Source organism: Aspergillus luchuensis, chromosome 1, assembly GCF_016861625.1.
Source record: "Aspergillus luchuensis IFO 4308 DNA, chromosome 1, nearly complete sequence".
Lineage (NCBI taxonomy): Eukaryota > Fungi > Ascomycota > Eurotiomycetes > Eurotiales > Aspergillaceae > Aspergillus > Aspergillus luchuensis.
This window is the reverse complement of record NC_054849.1, coordinates 5,010,114-5,036,177: the sequence shown is the minus strand read 5'-3', so window position 1 is coordinate 5,036,177 and position 26,064 is coordinate 5,010,114. Positions and strand designations below refer to the sequence as shown.

The following is a 26,064-nucleotide window of genomic DNA, read 5'->3' as shown; positions in this document are numbered from 1 at the left end:
GATGTTCAGATGATATTCCGATATCCTCCTGTCAATTACAATACAGGAGACCTGAGAAATATCTAGAAGTTAACTAGTACAACTATCTATTATTTAACGTTGCTCACTTCTATCCTTTCGTCTGCGTGACAATGATGCTTTCTTACTATCAAGCCTCGTTTAGTACTCTGGGAGGCTCTCGGGCACTTAAAGACCACCAAAAAGGATTAAAGATGATACTATACTACTTCATCTTTTTGTAAGAGGACACGAAAAGAAAGAAGGAAAAAAAGAAGAAAAAAAACTAAAACCACTTATTTATAAACAAAGGCCCTGAAAGACAAGATACACATACCATGAGACTCTAATAGCTCAGAGACATAAAGCCAGAAGGTATCATGCTACCAATTTCAACATTGAGGAGTCTCTCAAATTCGCCGAACAAACTAAAACCCTCAGCAATGATAATATTGAGCCTGCGTTCTGGCTGTTCTATTCCCATACATAAGCCCTTCCTTCTCCCTTAAGCTGGTTCAGGCAATCCTTTGCTACTTTTTCATTAATATATTTGATTTTGGACCCAGTAGGGGCTCATTTACCTGTCCTTTCAATGCCCTATCCGTGGTTACTACATAACATGTGTCCCCGATATCAAAACAGTTTACGAAATTTGTGATATGCGGTTCAGGATGAATGGATGTGTTTACCACCCCTGATATCCTTTCCATTCTTTTGATGTGGCTTTGAATATCAGGATAGTGGCCAAAGTCGCTGGTGTTGAGTATGGTTAGCGGGTTGGCAGACCAAACTTATTCAGTTTGCACTAGATATGTACCAGATTGTGATATTATGGTATCTGTACTATAGGTGTTCTTAACTCAAAACAAGTGAAGTAAATGTGGGCTTATTGGTGTATATATTCTGTCTCCAGTCAGGGAAGTAGATCTTAATACCATTACTACGGAACATGAGATTAGTGGCCAAGTGATCCTGTTGTGAATACTAGAGGCTCGGCCAAGTAAATAATAGAGCTTCATATTCGCGCCGGATACGATTGTTGGTTTTCCATCTCTCTGGTATCCATTTTGGATATAGAACCGTCAAGTTTCTGGATGTGATCGAGTACCAATTTTACTTTAACTACAACATGTGCTTTTGCCTTATAGGTTACTCGTAGCTCTCTTCAATGATGGGATGGCTATGTAGTTAGGAGGTATCATACTTAGCACTATTCCATTAAAAGCGTCTGTCTTCAGCTTAGCCGAACGATCTGGTTGACAAAATTCTGATTCAATCAAGAAGCCGCGCCATGCTGACGAAGTAGCTCGGCTACTTCAGCTCTCCCATCCTCCAATGCCTTAACCTCCGCAGCTACTCTCTCATCCGTGGAGCAATATGTCTTGAACTTCTCGATCTCTTCCTTCATGACAGCAATTTGAGCAGCCTGCAGAGCGGTAGGGAGGTGCGCTCTATCCAACTGGATATTCACGTCCGCTCCAGCCTCAATCAAGCGCTTCGCCGAATCCTTTAGTCCAAAGAACGCAGCAGCAATCAGAGCAGTCGCATATTCTGCCTCGGGGTTGGTCTGGTTCACGTCTGCACCGGCCTCGATCAGAAATTCAAGCTTGTCAATGTCATACTCAGACATCGCAGCCTTGGTGATGGCATTGCCGTAGTCTTGCTTCTTCAGTGGCTGATTAACATCTGCTTTTGCGTCTATAAAGGCCTTGAGGATGTCAAGATCCCATCCATCAATTGCTGCTTCAAAGGCATTGGTGTACTTTCCGGACTGTAGTGGCATGTTGGCATCGGCCCCTGCATCCATCAGTGTTCTCACAATATCCGATAAGTTGCGGGAGGCTGCGGCTGCAAGAGCACTTCCATAATCACCACGAGGCAGATGCGCGTTCACATTTGCTCCTGCTTCCAACAGACACTTGGTGATATCGTAGTCAAATGCTGCTGCCAGGGCGCTTCCATGAATTCCAACTGTCGGCAGTGCGTTCACATCAGCACCGGATTTCAAAAGGCACTCGATTGTTTCCGTGGCAGCGTAACCTGAAGCCGCCGCTATCAGGGCGTTACCGTATTCCCCAACAGTAACTTGCATATTTACGTCTGCTCCGGCTTCTAGAAGGATCCCTACCACCTCGGTATTATCTTTTGCGGACGCAGCAGTAAGGGCGCTGCCATAGCTTCCGTAGGGAATTTGCATATTTGCGTCTGCTCCGGCTTGTAGAAGGACTTTGACCGCCTCAGTCTGATTTTCCGCAGATGCAGCAGCGAGGGCGCTGCCATATTCCCCACCGGGAAGAGGCATATTCAAATTGGCTCCCGCTTCTAGCAGAGCTTCCAGAATCTCGGGGTCTCTAGACGTTGCAACGGTAGCTGCAAGAGCACTGCCATAATTACCCTGGGTCAATGGCATGTTCACATCAGCTCCTGCTTCCAACAAAAGTTTGACTTCGTGAAGCTCGTCTGCGGCTGCAAGAGCACTGCCATATTCACCACAGCGAAGTGGTAAGTTGACGTCAGCTCCTGCTTCGTGGATCAAACACCTGACGGTTGCCAGGTAGTCGACACCATCCTCGTCGGCTCCATCATCGCCATCCCACCTCGACTTGTCGCCTGCGAGCGCAGCTACAAGAGGACTGCCATGGCCATAAGAATGTGCTACGTTCACTTCGGCATGTGCCTCTTGAGCCAAGTACCTGACAACGTCGATCTTTCCAGCATGCGCTGCGGCTTCAATGGCAGTACCATGGTGAAAGCAACCTTCAAGGCTGCACGGTTGGGAAACCATGTTTACATCGGCTCCCTTCTCAACCAAGTACTTAACAGTCTTGAGTTGCCCCTTGTGAGTGGCAGCCTCAAGGGCGCTGTAGTAGTCAATGCTCCCTAGCGGCTTACTCACATCGGCTCCAGCGTCCACCAAGCACTTGACCATTTCATGGTTTTTCAGTACAATTGCTCTTCCCAGAGCAGAACCCAGGTAATCTGTATCCTCTGGCGGTATGTTGGGGTCAGCCTTCGCCGTCTGAACCAGATACTTGACGGTTTCAAGATGACCCCCATCCACAGCAGCTACCAGTGCGTTCCTAAATCGCCCTTGTCCATAGGAGTATGACATATTCACGTCGGCTCCGGATTCCACTAAACAGCGGACGGCTGCAGTTCGTCCTTTATGTGCTGCTGCAACAAGAGCATTTCCGTAGTCAATGTTATCTCCCTCAGCGGCTATCCGGAAGTTGACATCGACGCCCTTGGCGATCAAGTGCTGGCATATCGGCACACTACCCCCTATGGCGGCAACCGTGAGAAGGTCGTGGCCCCGTTGGTTCAGACGGGAAATATTAATATCACTGTTTTCCCACCATCCCCACAGAATCTTGTCAAATGCGAAGCGACACATGGCGAAAACGGCGGCATCTTCTGGTTCTAGTTCGCTCCCCCAAATATACCCAATTTTGATATAGAGAAGTTCTCGGAGAGGGCGGTAGTAGTTGAAGGTATTGCTATCGAAGCCAGAGATGTCCCAGCCAGTTGAGTTATCAAGAAGGGGCTTCATGCTCGCATCAAGCCGCACTTGCCTGTACCATGTCCGATATTGTACACTGCTGTCATCGGGAGCCCCGAGGAAGGTCTTCAAAAGGGATGCCACCGTGCTTTCTTCTAAACAGCCGGATCCGTGCACGTGGACGACCCAGTAGTGTCTAATGTAGATGTGAAATGGGTTCCGTATGTCGATGATGTCGAACTTTCCATCTGGAATGGACTCTTCGCTCCGCCAGAACTCCTGCAGCTCTTCATTGGGCACAGTTTCCAGACCATCCTCGTAGACGTTGATGAAAAACGAGAGACAAGCAGTAGCGGCGTGGCAATGTGCCTGAGGAAGGGTCCAACTGTGCCTGCTTTCCAAGTATTCTATGACCGAAGCATGTGAGAAACGCCACACCCCCATCTTTGAATCAATCACAAGGAAGTTGTTACAAAGCGATAGTAACCCTTGCTCGTCAATTTCATCAGCCAAGAATTCTTCGTCATCTTTTGAACCAACACGGATCGCAGATAGGAGCATATTGGTCTTCATGGGCTTGTGTGCGGCCATTACCCATGTCAACGCGCGTTTAGTGAGGGTCTTGTCTGGCTCCTCTAAGGCTTCAATCTCATTCCATATCTCATCATAAGCCTTCTGAAGATCCTCTGGAAGGTTTTCGAGCCGCTTCCAAGCGCTTGACTCAGTTCTACATCTGAAAATTTGGTGAACCTGCAACGACGCCCATTGAAACCTATCGAGTATTAGCGACCTTGCACTAATGGATGGGTGGTCCCGGAATCTTACATTCCCTGGCAACCTTCCAGAAGCTTAGCAATGATCTTTGCCTTCATCCGGCCAATGAAGGCGGTCTTTCTGGCGAGGTTGTCCAGTTGTATTTCGAGAAATTTCTGGATGTCGGCTTGATTGTGACTTGCTTGAATAGCGACACTGGTACTCCCCACCAATAGAGCTTGGATATCCGGATCAGGTCGACTTGAGATAAATATTTTGACGGTATTGTTCGTTTCAGACACAAGAGTGTTCAGCGCATCAATTATGATATCGCGGGATTCTGGGTCACATTCGTCGAGAGCGTCAATCACCAGCGTAGTCTTCGGGTACACTTTCAAAGACTCAGCAATTAATTCCTTGCAGGTTTCGAAGCTGAGCTTTGATCCGCTTTCTCGAGCCTTCGAGCATGCCTCCTTCAACTCAGTCTGGATTGATTCGGGACTGGCCGGGGTAGTGGAAAGTTGGCGCACATAGCTTCGGAAAACAGACAGTGCCTTTCCACGATCCTCTTCATTCCTGTTGCAGTAAAAGAAGGCGAAGCCCTCATCTTTGGGAGGGTCGCTCAGCATGCTCTGATAAAGATCGATGACTCGCGATGTAAGGTACGTCTTTCCCGTACCGGCTAGCTTTGCTTTAGTATGGAAGAACAGATGGTGAGTGTACTGAAGACTTACGAGAACCTTGAAGCCAGAAAATACCAGATGAGCTGGCTTCTTCCCAACTACAGAAATTACTGTCTTGTAGCAGCCATTCACCCGTTCCGGGTGTCCTCCCCTCTTTCACGTTGCCATGATGGTCACCAAACGGCACCGACGAAATCCATTCCAGCAATGCAATGCGCCCTTCCTTCTCCATCCCTTCAAGAAGAGTCTGTACATTCTTATCCACTCGTGTTAATGGAGCATTCAGAGCGTCAAGCATCCCGATCATTCGATCATCTGCTGCTGCACTGCGTCGAGTCTCACATGCTTGGACATCACGAAGAAGCTCATCTTCTTGCTGTGCAAGAGCTGAGAGCCCGCTGGAAACATTTCCCGGGTTCAGGATCGCATCAAGGGTCCTATGAGCAGTATTCTTAGAGAAGAGACCGCCCGAATCTGCTAGAAGCTCCAACGAGGTAGTGTAGATCCTCAATAAGGCATCCTGCAGACCCTTCGATAGTTTATCTTCGGGTGAACCGGGGACATTTGACAAGTACACTTGTTCATAGACTTGTCCCCGACTGACGATGCGAACAATCTTCTCAGTGGCTCCTAGCAAGGCGGCCATCTGTTCCCCTTCAATGACGGGGACCTGATTATTGTGAGTTTTGCATGTACAATCGAATAGATAAACTCCTGTGAAGCACCTACCTGCATGAGGGACTTGATAACAGACCATGGCATACTAGCTTGCGGCGGTGCGAACTGGATTGCAATATCACCGGCTTTCTGCACCCAACCGACGATCTTCGTTGTATAGTTCCGCAGGACGATGTCGTTATCTCCAACTGAGACACGCCAGAATTTCTTTTCACACTCTTCCTGCTTCTTATTGACAGCCTCCACGAGATCGTCGATACCAGTCTCGACCGATTCCCCCGAGCCGATCTTTCCGAAGCCCATGCTCTTCAGTTGAGTCTGCTTCGCAGCGGGCAGTTTCTGGAGGGCGTCCCACCAGAGATCTTTTGCAAAAGCATTTGGCTGTGGTGCAGGCTGTGGGTCGGCGTGCGACAAATTTGCAGCTTTCCTGGTTGGGAGTTTCTTCTCTTCTTCGAGTCCAGGGAAAGGTACCCTCGCATCAGCTGCCTTCGGCAACTCCTAGATGAATATGTGAGCTTTACACAACAACACGACATATCTCTACTTGATACTCACAGGTGCAGCGGCAGCATGGCTTTTGTTCTTGTGATGGTGTAGCTTCTTTTTTAGCTTGTCAAACATTTTGCCTTCAGTCTGGTCAATCTGCTGTTCGTGTACGGGGGTTGTCAGATAATTGCTCGCAGAGAAAATCGATGTAAGTAGGACATGGAAGGACACAACCCCATGGAGGGTAGAGAGATTAATCTAACAAAGCCCCACAGTTCAGCTGGTAATGTATACATGCATAAACTTCCATTGTTCTGGGAAGTGATATGCGGTTTCTCTACAGCACAGACTCAATCGTGGGACCCACCACTCATTACAGACAAACTGTAAATCGATGGTGTGTGCAGTGTCTCATCTGGTAGGTGCGATCTCTTCACCTGAGTCGCTGCTAATCTTTCATTCCAGATACCGATGTTCGAGATCTGAAGTACCTCGTCCGCTTCACAAAGCACCTCGGCAATGCCGGCCAATGCATGATTAAATGCCACCTGACGCACATATCGAGCATCTTTCTTGATATTATGGCACTGCAGCTCTTTTAGTGTAGATAATCCAATGCTTATATCTCCGACCGTTGCATTATACATGGAAGTTTGCACGAGCTCTGCATCCAGGGGTAGGGAGTTATGTGAATCTGTGCGCAAGCTCAGCTGAATTGAACAGGCCTTGCGTGTATATTGACTGAATCTGATTGCGTGACACTTGTTGATTGGTCAAGCATGCAGCAAGGTGCATACCTAGCATGCTGTACCCGCGGGATGATCCCACAGTGGCTGGCTGGACACTAAATCCAAGCGAGCATTGCTAGTTCATGCATGCTGATATGTTCCAAGTAAGGTAATTGCACATCCCAGTTCGACTGCCCGACCAGAGAGGCCTTTCTGTCATCTCCACGTCCAGGAATGGCCGGGGACAACCAGTTGAGTATATTGATTCTCATTTCTCATTTGTGATACAATCCTGCACATTCTTCAAAGAAGTGGCGTCCCTGAGCTTCTGATAAGATAACTCTATTATAAGTCATTTATCTGTGAAAGGCGTACCATAATTACTCCTTCGCATACCAGCACTGCCTGTGAGGACGGGTTGCGATCGTAACGAACCTAGTGGACTACTAGTATATCCGACGACGGATAATGACGGAACCAGACTCTTTCAAACGACACAGCGTGGCAGCCTTCTTAGGGACTTGGGGGCAGAAGTCCAGGGAGACAAGAGTACTCCACAACCCCGCGTATCTGACAACAGTAGCATCGGGAGAGGTACTGAGGCCGGACGTGACAGACGAACCCTGGCAAAGCTCGGAAGAGCCGGGACAGCGGACAAGCCACGCTAATCTGAGAAGTGGATTGGCGACCCACTCCCCTCTGGATCTTCTTATCCCCTCAGTAGGTAGACGGGGGGAGAGGTCGAATTCTGTCTTTTAGATGCGCCGAATTCGGCGTAGACAGTACATGACTAGAAGGAGGAGCGGGGTTGGAGTTCGATTCGCCTTCTCTTGGAGCAGCCTGGGGCCCTCCTTCCTACCAGCTTATATGAGTGGACAACAAAGCAACAACCTGCTCTATTATAAATAGATTATGCAGTCATGGCATCTGGAACATGATTAGACACCATAGCAACTTGAAGTCTAGAATAAGGAAACCCCACCATCTATCTACGTGTAGTTCCTAGATTCCAATATAGAAGATACATGATTTTAGACCTGTATGTATGATGTTTCTTCTACAAAAAGAATTGTATGCCCTATACACCACTCCAAAGTTCCCATATGTGGATAAATCCCGCCATAATATATGACCTCAGCTTAGATTATTCTTCTCCTTCAGCATCTTAACAGCATCTTCCCGAAGCTTGAACTTCTGCACCTTGCCGCTTGCAGTCTTGGGGAATAACTCTGATGGTTGCAGGAAGAAAACGTATTTTGGCACTATACCAATCAATTAGCGATCTCTTAAGAATTGACAGAGCATTTCGGTGAATCAAAGGAAACATACCAAGATGGTTACTCAGCTTCTCACGAACCCATTGCCGGATCTTATCCTCATCCGCAGCTTCACTCTCAGGTTCCCGGTGGATGATGAACACAGCCACAGCCTCTCCATAACGCTCATCTGGCACGCCTACTGCCGAGGCATCAATTACGCCGGGGTATGTCAAGAGACAGTTCTCAATTTCCAATGGGTGGATGTTCTCTCCGCCGCGGATGATGAGGTCTTTTACACGGCCCGTGATGGTAATGTAACCGTCGGGAGACATGGAGGCTTCGTCGCCCGTCTATGATCAAAAAGTCAGTTCTAAGTAAATATGGTTGTCGGTGGTTATTTGTAGCAGTGTAAGTATAGTACTCACATGCATCCAAACTTTTCCGTCATTATCAGCAACCATAACCTCTGCCGTTTTTACCGGGTCATTCCAGTACTCTTTCATCAGGAGATAGCCGCTCACTGCGAGCTCTCCGCGAGTATTAATGGGCAAAATGTTATTGTGATCATCTAGGCTCACGACCTTTGCTTCAACATGCGGGAGTAGTTTTCCAACGGTGTTGATCCGTTTGTCGACTGGGTCATCTGTCGTGGTCATTGCAGAGACGGGGCTGGTCTCTGTCATTCCGTAACATATTGTCAGTTCGGTGAGATTCAGGACCTTGTGTAGTCTTTTCATCAACTCCGCGGGTATGCTACTTCCGGCTGCGATGCCCGTACGTAGGTACTGGAAGCCTTCGTTGGGGATTACCCCTTCGTCCAGAAGACTGAGCTCTTCGATAAACATTGTCGGTACGCCATAAAGTGCAGTGCACTTTTCTTCTTGCACGGTTCGAAGGGCTGCTTTGGCGTTGAAGGCTTCTGTTGGGAATGCGATGGCCGCACCGTGGGTGGCGGTGGCCATGTATCCTAGGACGGATCCGAAGCAGTGGAATAACGGGGGCGGACAGCATACAATGTCCTCTGGGGTTAAACGCATTCTGTCACCGATTTGAGAGCCATTGTTGAGAATAGATCGATGGCTTAGACATGCTGCTTTGGGCATTGCGGTCGTTCCGGATGTGAATTGGATGTTGACTATGTCTGTTGGGGATAAGTTGCGAGGTGGTAGGGCGCTTTTGTCGGGCGTTGCGTCAGAGGTAAGTGATTCGTAGGCTGTTAAGCAGTTGATGTCGGAGGTGTTGATGCGACCGGATGAGTTGTCGACTGAGATGATGTTCTTCAGTGAGGGAACTAATTCTGACTCGATGCGGGTCTTGGAGAGGTCCGGAATCAGGTGTTGAAGAAGTGGGATATTGCTTCTTGGGTCCTTTCGAGGGAGGTTTGATTCGGTGCTAATGATCAGATGGCTTGCTTCTAGATGGGCCAGGGCGGAGACTACTTGAGTCGCGTTGAATGATGGATTGAGTGGAACCTAATGCTGTATCAGCCCTGGTCCAATGGCGTGTAAGCGTTCTACCTACCAGGATTGCACCCAGCTTGAAGAGTGCATAGGTTGCCTGCGAGAGATTTGGTTATTACAATATATCTGAGGAAGGCTTTCACAGGCTGGCAGCATACAACAGCATGTTCCATGGAGTTCCCTAGCATGACGCCCACACGGTCTCCAGTCTGGACACCGACAGATTCAAGGCCACGCGCAAGGGCATTGCTTCTGGCGTCAAGGGAAGAATATGTGGCTCGATCATTTTGTTGTTTGCAGATGACACTTATCACTGTCAGAAAATCGCTCCTCCAAAGCACAAGCTCGATGGCAGAGGGGAAGCGTACGCTGGTCTATCGCCATACTGGTTGACGATCTTTGCGAAGTGGTCTCCAATCACTGTATCTAACAGTGGAGGCTGTTATCATGTCAATAGATTGCCCCGATACCACGTTAATCAAACATGACATGAAGCATGCTTACTTCTGTAGGACCCCGAGAATAGCTTGTCGTTAACAGTCCACGTCTTCCCGGCAATGCTGCCAACTGGAGGGGCTTCCTCACAGAGCATCTTCTGTGAAAAAGCCCTCTACAGTTAACCGAAGCAACGCGCATCTGGCTCTGTGGCACGGTATGTTCATAGCACTCTACCCATACACAGGTGGAGATCGTGGCGTTCGTCACCAGGATGTACCTCCCCTTGCTTCTAGCTTCACCAAAAGCTGGGTCTAGATTGGCTCAACCAGGGATTGTCGGCGGATAGCTAAGAGCACGGACTGCGCCACGCAAACTTGAAGAGTAGTGAACACGAGCTGAAAACTAGCCTTAACAATTGGCAGAATGAAGAATGAAGAGCTGAAGAGATGGAGTAACTTAAAGGCAGCTGGAGGAATGTGGCCGGGACTCACGTGTCCTGTAGATGCGGGGTTGATGCAGGCGGCTTGCCTGTTTGGGACACTAGTACCTGCAGCTCAATTATTGCAGCAACACTCAATACTCAATTGGTTTGAGTACTTTAATCTTGATTAACAGCACTCTTGGGGCACTGGTTATAAAAGCTCTACCAGGGATAAAATCAGGGATGTACAAGTAGCTACTTTGTACTCTTGTTCCTCAGGCCGGAACTGTTCCGATTCCCGGGCGGGGAAATGAAGCTTACTAGAATGGATCTCCAGCTTAATTTAGGGCTTCCCATCAATTGGTTCCTGACTACTTTGGCCCGAGAATAACCGAAGCCACATTCAGCCATTTGTCTATCTATATTCTGTGCTATCAGATGTGTTGTTCTAGACTGAATAATGTAGTACTAATATTCAGGGTACTTTAGGCCATTCCACACTGATTGGTGAGTAATGCTCATCTCATTGTATTCGGACAGATACAAATGCATGCAACCCGATCCATATCAGGGCCCACATCAAGATGACTTGTGCCTTAGGCTGCAGCGGTCGCCACCCTTGCAGCCTGCACCCCCTTGGTAACCGACTCTTCTCTCCCGGTCTCTTCCCAATCACCGATCTACTTCTATTCATTCACTTGCAAAAGTCAAGATGGATGAGGTTGTCGCGTGCGAACGAGCTGATCGCGATCACAAGTTGGCTAGGATTGAAGAGCTGATCAGGCAAACTCCTAGCCAGCATGTTGAACCCTCCGACCTGAAAGCAGCCGGTATCCGTCACCTACCCTTATCTCTTGATGGGGATAGTGAACATCACCCACGCTTCTTCAACCCATATCCAGAAGAATTGCCCCTCCCAGAGAAAGAGGATGAGAAGAATCTTCTAGAATTTCCCCCCGATCCCAAGCATATCCTGTGGGATACTCGTGATATGGAGATCTTTTTTACCAACCATTTCAGCAATAGCTGGGAATATGCATCAGATGAGTATCCTAATAACCCTCCTCCCTCTGGCATATATCGAGAGTACGTCCCCTTTCAGCACCAATCCTACCTTTTTCATGGTAAGCAGTGTGTCTGACCATTTATGACAGAATTGGAGACTACAAATTCGGTCAACTGCTGGAGTCTGTCGGGTTCAACTGGTACGCCGTAACAGTGACCGAATATCCAGAAGGGAATTACCCACACTTCAAAGCTATGTTAGAAAGTGAAGCGATTGGGGATGATCGACTGCTCCGCGGAGAGATTATGACTATCACCGATATCATGGCTGCTCGTCTAAGAACCAGGTCTCTACGATCGCATATCATTGCCCCAGTATGCACTCAAATTGTACTTACGCTATGATAAACTAATGTGGATCGACAGATGCTAGTCATATCTCTAATGGGACCTCGCCATGCCCGCGTCCTGGAAGCCGATTTTGACGGAGAGATGCTCAACATTCGTGCTTCCAAGCTGTACGACTTTTCGCGCAAGAACACCGAATCTGCGCAATTGATCACGCGGTATTGGCTTGGCGGTGCGTGCGGCCAAACTACGATGGAAACGATGAAATCCAAGTAGAGACGCTGGATTTGTTGACGTACTGGCGCTGGACGCTACGTTTATGATCAACCAGTGGGTAATGATTTATGGTTCTTGAGACACATTGTATCGTTATATAATATTTGGATTAGTATGGGTTAGCATCGATATTGCAAACTGGATAACTTTGGTCATAAAATCAGCACGGTTAAAGATACTAATAGTACATCTCAACACCGTCCCCTAATGACATGCTACAAAGCTCCCTTCACTATTAATATCTACTCAATGCCCCCAATCAATACTACAAGAAACATGCTCCCTCACACCAAACAATTTCCTTCACTTTACTTCCCCGACAACTCCTCCAACGCCCTCATTGCAACCTCCTCCTTCCCCTCAGGAACAAAAACATGATCATGATAGAACCCACTAACCACATTCGCACTCACCCCAGCGTCCTTAAGCTTAGCGCTAATAGCAGCCATCAGCCCCACCGCCTCAAGACTAGAGTGCACGCTGATGGTAATCATGCGGCAGGGGAAAACATAATCAGTGAAGCCGTGTGCTTCGGCACGTTCACGAGTCACAATGTAAGTGGTGCCTTCTGCTTCCTGGAAGAGGAGCTGCGGTTGCAGGCTGTGGAGATCTGGACTTGCTTGGGAGATGCTGGTGTGGGGGATGGTGAGGAAGACGAAAATGTCCGGGTGGAGAATTGGTGAGAGTGAGGCGAGGAGGGTTTGGAGGTTGGATTCGCCGGGAGTTGGGGGCATTTTGGTTTGGTTGAAATTGTGTTTGGGTTTGGAGTTTGGATTGGAGGTATAGGATTAGTTTAGAAGGGGGTTTATATTAGGAGGTGACGAGGATGTTGTGTGATGTAGTAACGTAAACCACAATCGCGCGGCCCGTACAATCGCGCGGCCCATCAACTAATGCTATATAAAAGCTGCTTTTTTAATCTCTAATATCTTAACTATCCTGGAATCATATGACTTTATCTTGAAAAGGTAGATTATAATAATCAAAAATTTATTTTTAATATTTCTTTTAGATTTTAATAACTACATTTAACAGCTGGTAATATAAAATACCTGTAATTTACTTGTAATTTATAGATATCTATAAATTAAATATAAATAAATTATTTAAAAATATTTGAATACTTCTAATATATTTATTTTATTGATATTGATCTCTATTTATCATTGTAGACTTATATAAACTGTGGTTATTGAGATATTATAGTTATTATAAAAGATAATTTTTGTATGGCATCACAAGATGGGCCGCGCGATTGTATGGGCCGCGCGATTGTGGATTACGTTAGACACTGGGATTGGTGGTGGTAATGAGTTCATTTGGAATTAGGCTAAACTTAATTTGGAATAGAGAGTAGTTAAGCGCGAAAAGCAACGCTCTAAATGCACTGGTTATAGACAACATCTGAAGTGTATATAGCCCCTTTGATATAATTCACTGCATGAGGAGAAACATAATGCTTAGTGTCCTCTTCCTTCTCTTCCTTCTTTTTCTTCTTCTTCTTCTTCCTCCTCCTCGTCGACGAACACGTAAGAGGATCCTTCTGACTCTATTGATGACGATTCTTCCGATGTTTCTTGTTGTTCTTCTGTTCCTTCTCCTTCCAATTCTTCTTCTCCTTTCTCTTTTCCTCCTCCTTCTTCTTCTTCATCGCAACTAGGGTAATCATTGTAGTCTTCGAGAATGGGAACCCAATCTTGATGTATTCTTTGTGCTGCTCTCTCTTCCTCTTCCCTATCCTATCCTTTCCCAACTTTCGATGATGCTATCTTTTCTTTGGGCTTACTCTTTGATGGGCCTTCTTCTGCTTCCAATGATGATCCTCCTTTTGACCACTTCCTTGATGATGCTTTTGCTTCTTCGGGTTTCTTGTTTGGTGGCCTTTCTTCGACCTCTTCTTCTCCAGCCTCTTCTTCTTCGGTCTCTTCTTCGTCGGTTTCTTCTTCGTCGGTTTCTTCTTCGTCGGCTTCTTCTTCATCGGTCTGTTCTTCTTCTGCTGCTGCTGCTGCTGCTTCTGCCTCTTCCTCATTAACCTCCTTGGCTAAACATTCTTCTTTATCTTTGTCCACTTCCTCTGCAACATTCTTAGATGCTTCAAGTTGCATATCCCTTTGCTTTCGCCGTTCCATCTCCCGTTCCTGTTGCCGTTTTTTCCTCCTCTCTTGCTGAGTGTAACACCCTTCCTCTCCACAAATACATGTTCGACCTTTCCAATATTCCCGGCCATAGTTAATCGTGAGTTCCTCAAAAGGTTGGATATTCCGCACGACCTCCACGGTCATCGTTGCCCGGTTCCCAATTGTCCGCCGTTCAAAAGTTGTATTGGGCCTGCAGGAGTGGTTGATAAACCGAGTGAAATTCCCATATTCCATCGGGCAAATTAGAGCAATTTCCTCATCTACGTCGACTTTACCCTGCATGGTAAGCGCATATATGAGGTCACCTTGGTAGCAAGGTGGATGGAGCTCGCCAATATATTCACCCAGGATATCTCCTTTCTCAAATCGCGTAAGAGCACGTACCCCGACACCCTTGGGTGTTTCCACCAACTGCACGAATTCAAAGGGGGCCTCCTTTATTCGACATTCGCAGATTTTCCCTTCGGCGCAGAGATCGCAAAGACCATAGTTAAGGCCTTCTCGCAGGGTTGGATCCTTCTTCAGCCCCCGATGCTCTGGATCCTTCGCCGTTTGCCAATCCCTGGGGTGAAAAATGCTAGCTTCGATATGTTTCTGTAAGCGATTTTGGAATTTCGGTGAGCGAACTTGTCTCTCCTCTTCTTTTATGACTATTTCATGAGGATGTGTATGTCTGAGATTCTCCGCTTCATTTCTGGAAGCCAATACATGGTTGAGCTTGGGTGGAGCAGCATCCCCCGCATATGGCGCCAACAATTTGCGCCATTCAAAACCACGCGTAGAAGCCTGAATCCAGATATTGTAATTGTGTTCCTGAAATTTCCTATATACGGCTTTCCACATTAATGTGCTTTCTTCCTTACATAGCCTTCGAAAGGCTTCCGCCTGTACACATATCGCAAGCATGGGCCAGCCGAAGTTCTCGGCGAAAATCCGTAGTCGGCTCGCTTCTCGCTCCTCGCAATCCATGTTGGCCTCATCAAATGACCATAATGTGCAAGTAAGGGCCTTTTCTAAGGCCCGTGATGCGTAAATACACCGCGCCTCGTAGTCCAATCTTGCCACTTTGTTGTTTTCACTTTCGTTGTGTATTTTGTTGACCTCATATAAGTCGTACATGAACGCATGCAGGATCTGGTCTCTATCCAGTATAAATGCTGGGGATAATGGGCGGGGCTGGAAGGTGCCCATCTTGAGTCGTTTGTTAGGAGTATTTTCTGCATCTTCTCCTTCTTGTCGCCGCTTTGTTTGGGATCCTGATAGTTGCGCTGGGGCGGGAAAACTCGCGTTAGGTCGATTTCTGAAAGAGCTTTCTGTGTCTTCTCCTCCTTCCTGCCTCTGCTCCTCCTGGGATTGTAGTGGCTGGGATGGAGTGTGGAGAGTCGTAATGCCCCGCTTACTAGGAGAGCTGCCTGCCTCTCCTCCTTCTTGTCCCTGCCCCTCCTGGGATTCTGATGTCTCTGATGGAGTCGGGGGGATTGTCTCAGACTGTTTGCTAGGAGAGATGTCTTCGTCTTCTCCTTCTTGTCCCCGCTGTGTCTGGGATCGCAATGTTCGGGATGGAGCGGGGGAACTCCTTTTGGGCCGTTTGCTAGGAGACCTGTCTGCATCTCCTCCTTCCTCTTGCGTACGCTTCCTCAGAGATCGTGTTCGTGAGCTGGAGGTATCTTTCGGACCGTTGTCCGAAACTCTTTTCGCAGCCATTGATCAGGTAGTTGTGGTATGATTAGAATGAATTGGTGGGATGGGCAGTGACGTCTTTGAGGCTTCTCAGTCTGATTTGGGTAGCTACAGGCTCCGCCTGTATTGGGTTGGCTAACTTTCGGGGGTTTAAGTATCCGGAAGCTGCCATCATGAAAACGGGCCTCTTCCGGTAACCTGCGGTGTAACACAATGAACGTTTGTAAACCTTCGGCACAAAGCACCTGTTCAGGACTGCTTCGTCTTGCCCATATTTAGATTATCTTGTGGAAATATCACTTGGTTCCATGGAAAGGTAAGCATGCTGTGTCGGGGACTATTGTTCCTCATATAGTCTTATCAACGGATTATTTCAGGCGAAAGAGTCAAAGACTGGAGATAAACCATAGACTTATAGCATTGGGGTCTGAAACCTATAAAGATCCTATCGGGTAGATATAATTCTCGGGATAATGAGATGGGGGGACTCTTTGTTGTTGGGGGTCAAATTCATGCGTCGTTCTTTGTTGGTGTTTCGATGGATATTGGTAGATAATGAAGAGTATGAAATATCCCGAATTCTTCATTGATTACTATTTTTGGATACTCAAACGGCTGCTGGTGGCAGGATTGCTCCATGTTTAACCTTTATTGTTATCTTCTTGTCAGTAATATCAGCATAGAGATATGGAGGTCATCAAGTTCAAGCTTCGGAATGCTCATCAATGTTCATCACTAGTGATTGTTGAGACATTCTTGTCCTCCATTATGCTCCAGGCAACCAGTGAGATATATCTTTGGTCTACTGGCAGAATCTCTTTCGGCAGTAAGTACTGCCATCTATGTTAGTGACAATAGACCAGTATTATCTAATTATTTGTCGGTTTCTTTTCGTGAGTAGGAGGATAGAGTGGGTCTATGTAGAACAACTTAGTAGACCATGTATTGAAGCAGCAGACTTGTAGTGGCCTGGATGCAATGCCCTCTCCGTTTATTGGATATCTTAGTTAGAAGAATGGAATATATGTGATCATGTCAATTATTCCAGGCTTATCACTATAAATAACGTTGTCATGTGACTGACTGTCCTTGCGGAGCCAGTGCGGGACAGTTTGGGCACCCCGGATGACGAAAGTCTGCAGGTTGATGATAGCCATAGGGTTATTACTAGCTAGTTTCTGCACAATAGTAAGCAACCAAACCTCGGCTTTGAAATTCAAAGAATCGAACGAATTATATGAAGCAATGAATGCCCACACAAGCGGTGTGAAGCATAACCATGTGAAACCCAAGAGGGCAGTGCCAAAACCAGGCCGGAAGATCAATGATCCAGTCGCGGGGCGCGCGGGTGTCGGGGTCCCAAAGCGGCCTAGCGGCAGGCAGTCGGGATCTCGAAAGGGGCATAGCGCCAGGCTGGGGCAGATGAGCCTCGTTCAGGCCATTGTATGTAAGCCTTGTACCACCGCCGGTCCATCCTTCGATTTCCTTCACTCCTTTTTGTCTGCCTGATTCTTCATCATCTCCAGGGACACTCCTGAGGGCTACCTTCTTTCGTTGTTTGCCTCTCTTCATCTTTGAAGGCTTTGCCAAGTGCCGGGTTCGACGTGACTCACCCCGTCGGAAAGGTTTCTCCTCCGTCTTTCCTTATCAGGCAATAATCTCAAGGCCGGCTCTTTCCCACTCCGTCCTTCCGGTCATCCTGAATTCCCGGGCATCAACTCTCCCTCAAAGCCGCGTCTCTCCTTCGATCATGGCTGCCGACCAGTTGCTCCAGTCCATCGCTCATTCCACTCCCGGTGAAGAGTGGTTTGACTTTGACAACTCCTTCGACATCCCCTACGGAGGTGTGGGAAGCAATCCCACCTCGGTGGATTCTGTCTCCCCTAAGGATTTGGATCTAACTTTTGCCGACTTTGATGATTGCAATTGGGGTCCGAGTCCTGGGGTCTGCACTCAGGAGCTATTCGCTGATCTGGTCAACTATGATGCGCCTATGGAGGGCTTTGGAGAACATGCATTGGACGCCTCGTCATCCATGCTGGACCCCACCGGGTCCTTCCACCAGATGCCCGCATCTCCGACTCCGGGGCTGATGGGGTCGGAGCTGACTGACCTATGGTCACAGAATATGGGCGGGGTTGACGACCCCTTCTACACCACTGTCCGACAGATGGTGGAGTTCCAAGCTGCTGCTGATCCAAGCGCCTTGTCTAGCAAGGAAAAGCGCATGGAGGCGTCTATTGCTCTTCACATGCAACGCCTTCAGGAAGCAGCAATGCAAGATCTGGAACTGTCGTCGGACTCGAGCACAACATTCCCATCCCCTCGCTGGTCCGACTCTGCAGCAAGCGTTTATCAGGGTGGGACATGTACAACCCCAGCTACCACACCTCTGCCCGATGTAACGCGCACACCAGTCTCGGGCTCTGAGTCTGCAGCTGGAGCTATGGAACTGGTGCTTGATCTTAACATGAACACAACCACGAACGTACCAAAGAAGCAAAAGCCTCGATCGCAAGCTCAGAAAGAAAACTACATCAAAGTTCGAAAGCATGGTGCTTGCGAGAAGCACAGGAAACAACACAAGCGGGTGAGTAAACCTCCCAGAGCACCTGGATGTCTATGTACTAATTCAAGTATAGTGCAACTGTCTTGAGAAGGCCGCCTCCCAAATTGCTGTCAGCCAAAAGGCTGTTTCTACTTGCAACATACCAATCAAGTCGACCTTCAGCACGCAACGACACGTTCACAGATCCGAACGAGAATCTCTTCTTGTGAGCACGACGCCGACACCAGCCAGTAAGTCAACTGTTTCACAGCCGACAGGAGGCTTGGGTTCCAAGGAGCTTCAATACGTTCAACTTCGGCATCGCCACCGTTTGCCATCCACTCCTACGTCGATGGATCCTCAATATGGACAGCACTCGCCACACTCAGTCAAGTCAGCTGCAAGCTGTCGTGGCGACGTAGACCTCAATGGCGGTACAGGTCGTCCGACAACGTTCCGGGACAGCTCGGGACAACAGCAATCACCAAGGTCACCTGGTTCCGACCGCAGGGTCGGCCTCGTCCACTCACTGTCGAAGAGACTGCAGATCTGTTCGACATCAGGTCAGGTAGATCGGGGAGGACTGGCTCTTCGTCATGCTCCGGACAGACAACACGCAAACCAGGCTGTGACAGCCCGCATGCATGTGTCAGTCCAGGCATCAATTCCATCCCGATCCAGTACAGCTGCCGTCAGCGGCGTACTATGCAGGCCCAGCCCCTCCTCGCGTGCTGCTGCCACAGCAAGCGTGCAATCCAACCGCAGCACTGAGACCAGTGCCATATTCGAGACACACGCCAGTTCCTGGCGCATCAGATCTTTGGTATATCCATCGACACCCCACTCGTTGGTCGTACAAGCCAACGATGTCCACGACCAAGTTGCGTCGCGGACAATTGTGTCAAGGGTACTTCAAAGCGTCTTTCCGGTCTCTCACTTCTTGGATCTATCTGTATGCTTCGCTTCTTGGTTGAGTACGTGCTTTGACAAAACCTGGAGCTTTTCCAGATTTGGCAAGCTCGTCATGATATCGACCAGACGGCATTGGCTCACGGGGAAGGGATTTCGATGGGGTTGATTGAGTTTTAAAACTTGCATAAGCGTGTTCTCTGTGTTTTATATGTATATTTACCAGTCATTTAGCGGTGTTAGTTCTGTCTTTGCTTGATACCATCGTCCATGCTAGAGCATGAGGTGAACAGTTAGGAATGGTCATTTCATACATTTCATACATTTTATTCCAATTGGTTTAAGTTTTCTTGGTCTCATATTAAGCAACTTACCAGCAGCATAACCAGCCACATACTGACTGAACTTTCAACAGGACCCCTCAAATAACCGGTAATCAGGAGTAGCCCTGTACTCAAGGACATCCCATACTGCGAATCCCGAGTCCACCGTCCCCACTGCTATACAATCCCACCAACCAATCAACAGCCCTCCACCATCCGCGTTCCAGCGGGCCCCAAACCGAATGGATCCATCCATCAATCCATCCATCCATCCATTTCATCTCCAGTTCTCATCTTACTCCCTCCATCCAAAAAGAAACCATACCCAACCCTCTCCCCCATCTTCGAACCCAATGACCCCCTCCACCCCCACCGAATCGCACTGGCGATTCTCCACCGTAACAGGCTACTTCTACCAAAGCGAGCCCTCCACCGACCCCAACACCTTCAACTACGTACGTCCACCCCAAATCCCCCTATCCCAACCCAAAAAATTAATATCAAACACCCAGGCATCCTCCAACTTCGGCCTCATACCCCGCGCCTACCCCACAGACGCAGATCTAGGCCCCAATATCAACCAAAAAACCACCTGGGAGCGCTTCGCCCACCACGTGCGCACCCTCAACGCCCAATCCACTGACCCTAATGTCCGCTACAAGGTACTCTTCCTCGGCCGCCACGGAGAGGGCTACCATAACGTAGCGGAGCGGGAGTACGGCACGGAAGAATGGGATGTAAGTAAACCAGTTATCTAAACTCAAACACCCTTCTCCATCATAAAACCCCATTATGGATAATAATGAAATTAAAAAAAAAGAAACATTACTCCCTCCTCCCCGGCAACGGCACAAGCAACTGGGTCGATGCCCGTCTCACAGAGGTGGGCAAATCCCAAGCGCGGACCGCGCACAATACCTGGAAACAGCAACTCAAGGAACATATCCCCACTCCGGAGAAATTCTACGTTAGTCCGTTGAATAGATGTCTTGAGACGGCATGGATTACTTTCGTCGGGACGGGGATGGAGGGTACGGAGCCGTTTCGGCCGGTTGTTAAGGAGGTATGTATATATATACCTTCCTCCCCTTCTCCCATTTCTTTGTTATTTGCTTCCCTCTGCTGAATACTGATTTGTCGATGACAGCTCCTCCGCGAAACCATCGGCCAACACACCTGCGACGGCCGGTCCAGCAAAACAGCCATAACGACCGAATACCCCACCTACATCATCGAGGAAGGCTTCACTGAGAACGACGAGATGTATGATGCCGAGCTCCGGGAATCTGATTCCGCGCGGGACAAGCGATTTCGTGATCTGATGCAGGATATCTTTTCCACGGATGAGGACAAGATGTTCCTGTCGTTGACGGCGCATTCCGGGGCGATTACGAGTCTTTTGAATGTTTTTGGGCATCGGAGGTTTTCGCCTCTTGAGACCGGCGGTGTTATTCCGGTTTTTGTTCGTGAGGAGAGAGTGCAGGGGCCGTTGCCCGTTATGGAGGTGGAGCCTTGGTTTGGAGTTCCTAAGTGATTTGTCTAGACATATCATTGTTTGTGCTTTGTGGGGAGGCTATGCATATATAGAGAGAAAGGAACTAAGAAGTATATAGATGATAGATATTGTATTGTACATTGATTCTTGGATCGAAGCAACCCTCATCATACACGCACGTTAAGATAGAGACACGGGGGGAGTTAACCAAGAAAAAGAAGGGTTTTTAAAACACATGCTGAGAAAATCCACCAGAGAGGAATGAAGTGCTTCTTAACGGTCTAGGAATATTGAACAGAAAAACAACGCCGAAAACGTATAATCGAAACATTGATCACCAGCTGTAGAACTGGTTCTGTGCCGTAATCTTGCGGTCCGGCAGCGGCGTCCAGAGCTTAGCCTTACGCTTGCGCAGCTCCTCGGCCTCCCGGTTTTGCCATTGACGGATACGCGTCTGCTCCTCCTTCAGCACCACCGACAGAGAGGTGTACGGCGGACGCATGAGGTTGATGTTACCACGCGCGCGGTGGTCGTAGTCGTAGCCGTACGGGCCACGGTTAACCCACGCTTGGTCGATGTAAATGGAGGTAGGATCGTTAATGGTCTTGCGCTCTCCGTTCTTGAGAGTGATCGTGACGGGCTTCTGGTTGGCGGTCTTGCCCTCGACGGCTCCCAGACCCATACCGGAACGCACCACGGCGACGTTCTTAGCATGCTCAAGGTGCTCGAGGACCTCCTTGGCGGCCTTCTTCTTGCTCAGACGCATCTGCAGCATGGCATCGTCGATGTTCTTGCCGGCAATTTGACGAGCAAGAGGGCCCAGCTTCTTGACGGAGGTCTTGAACCAATGGGACTTGGAGAGGGACTCGCGCTCCGTCCGCATGATCAGTTCGGTGGGCGAGATGCGGCCTCGACGACGGATCTCGCGAGCAACCATCTTTTGTTCCCAGCGTGTGCGCGCCTTGGGGTTCGGGTCCAGCACGGCCTGCATCGTCTCCCGGTTTCGTCGGTCAACGGCATAGTCGATCTCTTCCTGGCCCTCCTCGGTGGCGCCGGCTTGCTTACGGGCAGCGGGCGTACGGCCGGAGGCCACCAGCTTGGGGCTGGCTTCATCCTCTGCGAAGATGGAGTCGGCGCTCAGGGAACCCTCGCGTTTGGCGGGAGCGGTGGTACGGCGAGCTTTGGGCTTGGCGGCGCCGGGCTTGCCGCCGAAGAAGAAGTTCTTGATCGAGGACAAGGTGGAGGGCTTCGATTCGGACTCGGATTTGTCATTGGGGCCGTTGGAACCGTCTTCGGAGGCTTGACGAGGGACAGTGTAGGCCAGTGTGCGGCGAGGGACGTAGGTCAGGCCGGTCCGGGCTGAAGAGACTGCAGGGAAGAGGTGAGGATGGGAGGGGCCACAATTGGGAGGAAAACAGGGTTATGTATCTTGCGGGTACTTACTGGACCGGATCAGCTGCCCATACTGGGGGACAGCACCCATTGAGGCCATGACGGACGATGAATCTGGAGGTGATAGCACGGGGTCCGGAGATCAGAGGGAAAAAAGTGTCGGGATGAAGACTGGGCCTTGGCGGTGCGTCTCGGGTCTGTCCGGTCCGCCGGATGCTTCTGCCTCGACACCTGATATTTCCGGGGACAAGATTCGAAGCCGCAAGGCAAGCACTAGTCTAATTCTGGAAGGGTCAGCCGCGGCTGGATCATGTGGCTTTGGCTGGAAAGGGAATCCCGGTCCTGCCAATCACGGTGTAAGACCATCTGTACGATGACATCATACCCCGGAAGGGTGTGGTGGCCTCGGCCTAACCCGCTTTGCCCGTTCGGGTAGCAGCCGGCCAGGCCCTCCCATTGAGGTGTACTACATGCATCCATCCATGCCTGCTGAGAACAAAGTTTAGAATTGGCCATGCATCCTTCAGGGCTCGGATCGCGCCTGAGTGTCTGGGTCCTCCAGCCACTGACCATTTATAGTTACCCGTCTCCCGAGCTAAATCACTGGCCGGTTACACAGCACGAAAGATCGATCAAAGTCGAGATTCCCTGCTTTTGCAGATGGGATCCAGCCGCAAAGCTGCTGGAGCATGCAGACTGCTAGGACTGGTATTACTTTACATGCGTTCATGGTCTGTCGGCTCATTGGCAATCCCCCTGTTCTCTCAATGCACATCTGGTGATTGATGCCCGTCTTTTCACCTTCCATAGAATCAGCATTATTCATTGATTGTTGTCTCAATTGTATCAAAGCCAAAAACCCTTACACAACAACCAGCTTCTATGGCTCAGTTGGTAGAGCGCATGACTAGTAATCATGAGGTCCGCGGTTCGAATCCGCGTGGAAGCATTTTTTGCCCTTTCGATTTTCGCCCAGGCATATCATCAGCAGCCCGTCTTTTGACAGTGGTACCGGTGATGAAGGTAAATTTTGCCAGTTAAAGTGAATTAAGTGGTTGTTGGTCGGCTACCTTGCGGAGTGAGCCGCCAATATCCAAGATACTCCACGTCTTATGATCAACCAGCAATGAGCTTCTATGCCGGTTGTAAGATAGGGTATAAGAATTGAGTTGGAGATCCATGGATCTCTTTGATACTTTGTTCTTATTTGTGGCCCACTTGCCCACCCTTTACCGCTCCCGGGGCTTTTCATGACTTTGTATGGGGTGTTTCTGATCGTTGGCGCTCGGCAGACCTTGGTGCGGATAGACACCGTGCGCCAGCCTCGAGAAGTAGACAAGAAGCTCTTAAGACTTCTCTTCTTCATTCGAGGCCTCAGGATAGGGCATTGTCTCGGTGACTCTCTTATATATCTCGATAATCGGTTACTGCCATAAGTCTTACTTTCAGTCATCGCTATATATTAGCGGCGCCGAGCTATTTCCGTAGTGGTGGGCAGCGGATAGTAACACGGCAGGTGCTAGGGAGGTGGCGCTGGACCAATTGGCGATACAAATTGGGATACCTGGGCTAGATAATGAGTTTCGTGGTTGGGTAATCATCGTGTGTGAGTCAGTGACAACGCGGGGTAATTGGCTCGAGGAAAGCCTGCTGTGTATGCTCAGGCTCATCCAAGTAAGGGTGCTATCCGAGCAGTGGGTGGGGAAGTGCGAGGTTAGATTAGGATTGCAGAATGTGGCTGGCTGTGCTCCCTGTACGTGTGTGGGGGTAATGGCTGCGAGGATCTGAGGGTAGAGGTGCTTTATGGAAGATTGGTTTGGGCTGGGCATACACATGGCGTGGGTACTGCTGCGTCGCACGATATTGGCAGAGTTCCTGTTCTTTATAGTAATGGTAAATACCGATCGTGAAGTATCAGATTGAGGGAGGTGGGGGCAATGGTCTTGGTGGGATTTCCATGGACTTCTGTTGGAGGTGCTTTCCTGCTGAACTGTCAGCAACATACCCTGCAGGAAGATGTCTCCGTTGGTGGTCTATATGCTACCGCCGGTGTTCTTTGATACCTCACCTTCCACAGGTGCCTGTTGTGTGACACATGCTAGGTGACCTCTCTCGTGCGTTCGCATGGTAACAGCGGAGACACCGATCGTGCATCGACTATTACTGCTTCAGTGATACTGTTTTCTGATTATGTCCTCGGCCAGGCTCCCGTGGTATGCTGACGGGGTGGGTATGATCCTCTGCTGGCATTGTAGGTTTTGTATTGAGTGATGGGTTTTCAGGGTTTGCGTTATGATGAGCGAGGTGGTGACTTCGGGTGGTATCTGTTGGATTCAATCTCATCAAATAACATTTTATACGTGATGTTGGTGTTGATGGTTGGCCTGTGTGGGTGGTCAACATCATGATGGCGCAGTGTTCATGGCGATAGTATATATAGTGTGCACGGAAAGCTGGCGAATATAGCGGCAAAACATCTGCAACTCAAGATTGGCAAGCTGCAGGGTAGAAAATATAGATGGTATGGTGGGTAGAAAGGGAATATGAACTCTTGCAGCACTACTCACTATGCCTAAACGTGTCATAAGAAGGGGTTGCATAGTAGTAATGATAGCAATAAGAACATATCTTTCTGGAAGGCGCGGACTGTCTATTCCAGGCATTGTCTAGCATAGGAACAAGTAGCATAAGATGCAAGTCATTCACATCAACCAGCTTCTATGGCTCAGTTGGTAGAGCGCATGACTAGTAATCATGAGGTCCGCGGTTCGAATCCGCGTGGAAGCAATTTTTTGCCTTATTCAGCTCTTCCATATGAGCACCTCATAATTCCAGTCGATAGAAAGCATATCAACCAATGAGCTTCTATGGCTCAGTTGGTAGAGCGCATGACTAGTAATCATGAGGTCCGCGGTTCGAATCCGCGTGGAAGCATTTTTTGCTATTTCGTCATTCCGTAACATCGTCAAGCCTCCACAGCCCGCAGAACCAATCAAACGGTGGGATTGTTGGCCGAGCGCATCACTAGTCGAGATGAAATCCTCGGGTCGAGTCCGAGTGTGAGCCTGCATCGCTAGCCTTGTAGAGGTGTCGGGGGGTTGTTGAGCCGGGGCAGTAGATAGGTAACAAGGAACTCATCTCTGAGTGACTGTCTGGGAAGGTTGGAAACAACGCCCGTCACATTTATTTTTTGTTTGCCTCACATGTACCACAGTAATGTTACTAGCCATTGGGAAAGAACGAATGATAGTAGAGTAGAGGTAGGGTATACCTAATAAGGAGAAACACCGAGGTCGTTGGCGGGGAAAAAGCAGGAACCTCCCCTCCCCGTGCACCCTTTTCTTTTTCACCATGACGATGACGATATTCCAGGCACTTGCATGGGTGGTTAGCAGCTAACTAGCTGGATCGTCACAGCTCTGGGTCGTTTCAGATGGTGGGTGAGAGTATTTTCTTATTTTCTTTTTTTGTCTGCTAGTATTGTTAATTCTTCAAGTCCGAAGTGGAGGGTAGCTAGGTAAGTAGGTAGATAGATAGAGAGATGATAT

General features: G+C 48.8%; 8 protein-coding genes and 3 non-coding genes across 11 annotated transcripts; 6 read left to right on the top strand and 5 right to left on the bottom strand.

The window, feature by feature from the left end:
• Window positions 1-1,273: 1,273 nt before the first annotated feature.
• On the bottom strand, window positions 1,274-6,231 carry AKAW2_11700S (uncharacterized protein; the record flags this gene model as incomplete). The annotated part of the gene is made up of 5 exons (XM_041684214.1): window positions 1,274-4,268; window positions 4,322-4,931; window positions 4,984-5,602; window positions 5,662-6,108; window positions 6,166-6,231. 5 exons carry the CDS (start codon window positions 6,229-6,231, stop codon window positions 1,274-1,276), a joined length of 4,737 nt encoding a protein of 1,578 aa, XP_041538420.1.
• Window positions 6,232-7,958: 1,727 nt separating this feature from the next.
• Window positions 7,959-10,179, bottom strand: AKAW2_11699S (putative AMP-binding enzyme; the record flags this gene model as incomplete). The annotated part of the gene is made up of 7 exons (XM_041684211.1): window positions 7,959-8,086; window positions 8,154-8,433; window positions 8,509-9,555; window positions 9,605-9,640; window positions 9,702-9,849; window positions 9,912-9,982; window positions 10,048-10,179. 7 exons carry the CDS (start codon window positions 10,177-10,179, stop codon window positions 7,959-7,961), a joined length of 1,842 nt encoding a protein of 613 aa, XP_041538419.1.
• A 935-nt stretch (window positions 10,180-11,114) lies between these two features.
• AKAW2_11698A (uncharacterized protein) lies at window positions 11,115-12,031 on the top strand (the record flags this gene model as incomplete). The annotated part of the gene is made up of 3 exons (XM_041684210.1): window positions 11,115-11,488; window positions 11,557-11,782; window positions 11,834-12,031. 3 exons carry the CDS (start codon window positions 11,115-11,117, stop codon window positions 12,029-12,031), a joined length of 798 nt encoding a protein of 265 aa, XP_041538418.1.
• Window positions 12,032-12,339: 308 nt separating this feature from the next.
• AKAW2_11697S (ACT domain-containing protein) lies at window positions 12,340-12,765 on the bottom strand (the record flags this gene model as incomplete). The annotated part of the gene is made up of 1 exon (XM_041684209.1): window positions 12,340-12,765. The coding sequence occupies one exon, from the start codon at window positions 12,763-12,765 to the stop codon at window positions 12,340-12,342; it is 426 nt and encodes a 141-aa protein (XP_041538417.1).
• Window positions 12,766-13,770: 1,005 nt separating this feature from the next.
• Window positions 13,771-15,873, bottom strand: AKAW2_11696S (SET domain protein; the record flags this gene model as incomplete). The annotated part of the gene is made up of 1 exon (XM_041684208.1): window positions 13,771-15,873. One exon carries the CDS (start codon window positions 15,871-15,873, stop codon window positions 13,771-13,773), a length of 2,103 nt encoding a protein of 700 aa, XP_041538416.1.
• A 1,726-nt stretch (window positions 15,874-17,599) lies between these two features.
• On the top strand, window positions 17,600-19,475 carry AKAW2_11695A (uncharacterized protein; the record flags this gene model as incomplete). Its single annotated transcript, XM_041684207.1, has 2 exons — window positions 17,600-18,439; window positions 18,492-19,475. 2 exons carry the CDS (start codon window positions 17,600-17,602, stop codon window positions 19,473-19,475), a joined length of 1,824 nt encoding a protein of 607 aa, XP_041538415.1.
• Window positions 19,476-19,871: 396 nt separating this feature from the next.
• Window positions 19,872-21,163, top strand: AKAW2_11694A (histidine phosphatase family protein; the record flags this gene model as incomplete). Its single annotated transcript, XM_041684206.1, has 4 exons — window positions 19,872-20,084; window positions 20,142-20,366; window positions 20,450-20,692; window positions 20,777-21,163. The coding sequence occupies 4 exons, from the start codon at window positions 19,872-19,874 to the stop codon at window positions 21,161-21,163; spliced, it is 1,068 nt and encodes a 355-aa protein (XP_041538414.1).
• A 295-nt stretch (window positions 21,164-21,458) lies between these two features.
• MRPL22 (mitochondrial 54S ribosomal protein uL22m) lies at window positions 21,459-22,616 on the bottom strand (the record flags this gene model as incomplete). The annotated part of the gene is made up of 2 exons (XM_041684205.1): window positions 21,459-22,492; window positions 22,568-22,616. The coding sequence occupies 2 exons, from the start codon at window positions 22,614-22,616 to the stop codon at window positions 21,459-21,461; spliced, it is 1,083 nt and encodes a 360-aa protein (XP_041538413.1).
• A 776-nt stretch (window positions 22,617-23,392) lies between these two features.
• Window positions 23,393-23,465, top strand: AKAW2_t10041A. The gene has a single exon. It is a non-coding gene; the product is annotated as a tRNA-Thr (tRNA).
• Window positions 23,466-25,230: 1,765 nt separating this feature from the next.
• AKAW2_t10040A lies at window positions 25,231-25,303 on the top strand. Its single transcript has one exon. It is a non-coding gene; the product is annotated as a tRNA-Thr (tRNA).
• A 74-nt stretch (window positions 25,304-25,377) lies between these two features.
• AKAW2_t10039A lies at window positions 25,378-25,450 on the top strand. Its single transcript has one exon. It is a non-coding gene; the product is annotated as a tRNA-Thr (tRNA).
• The last annotated feature ends 614 nt before the right edge of the window (window positions 25,451-26,064 follow it).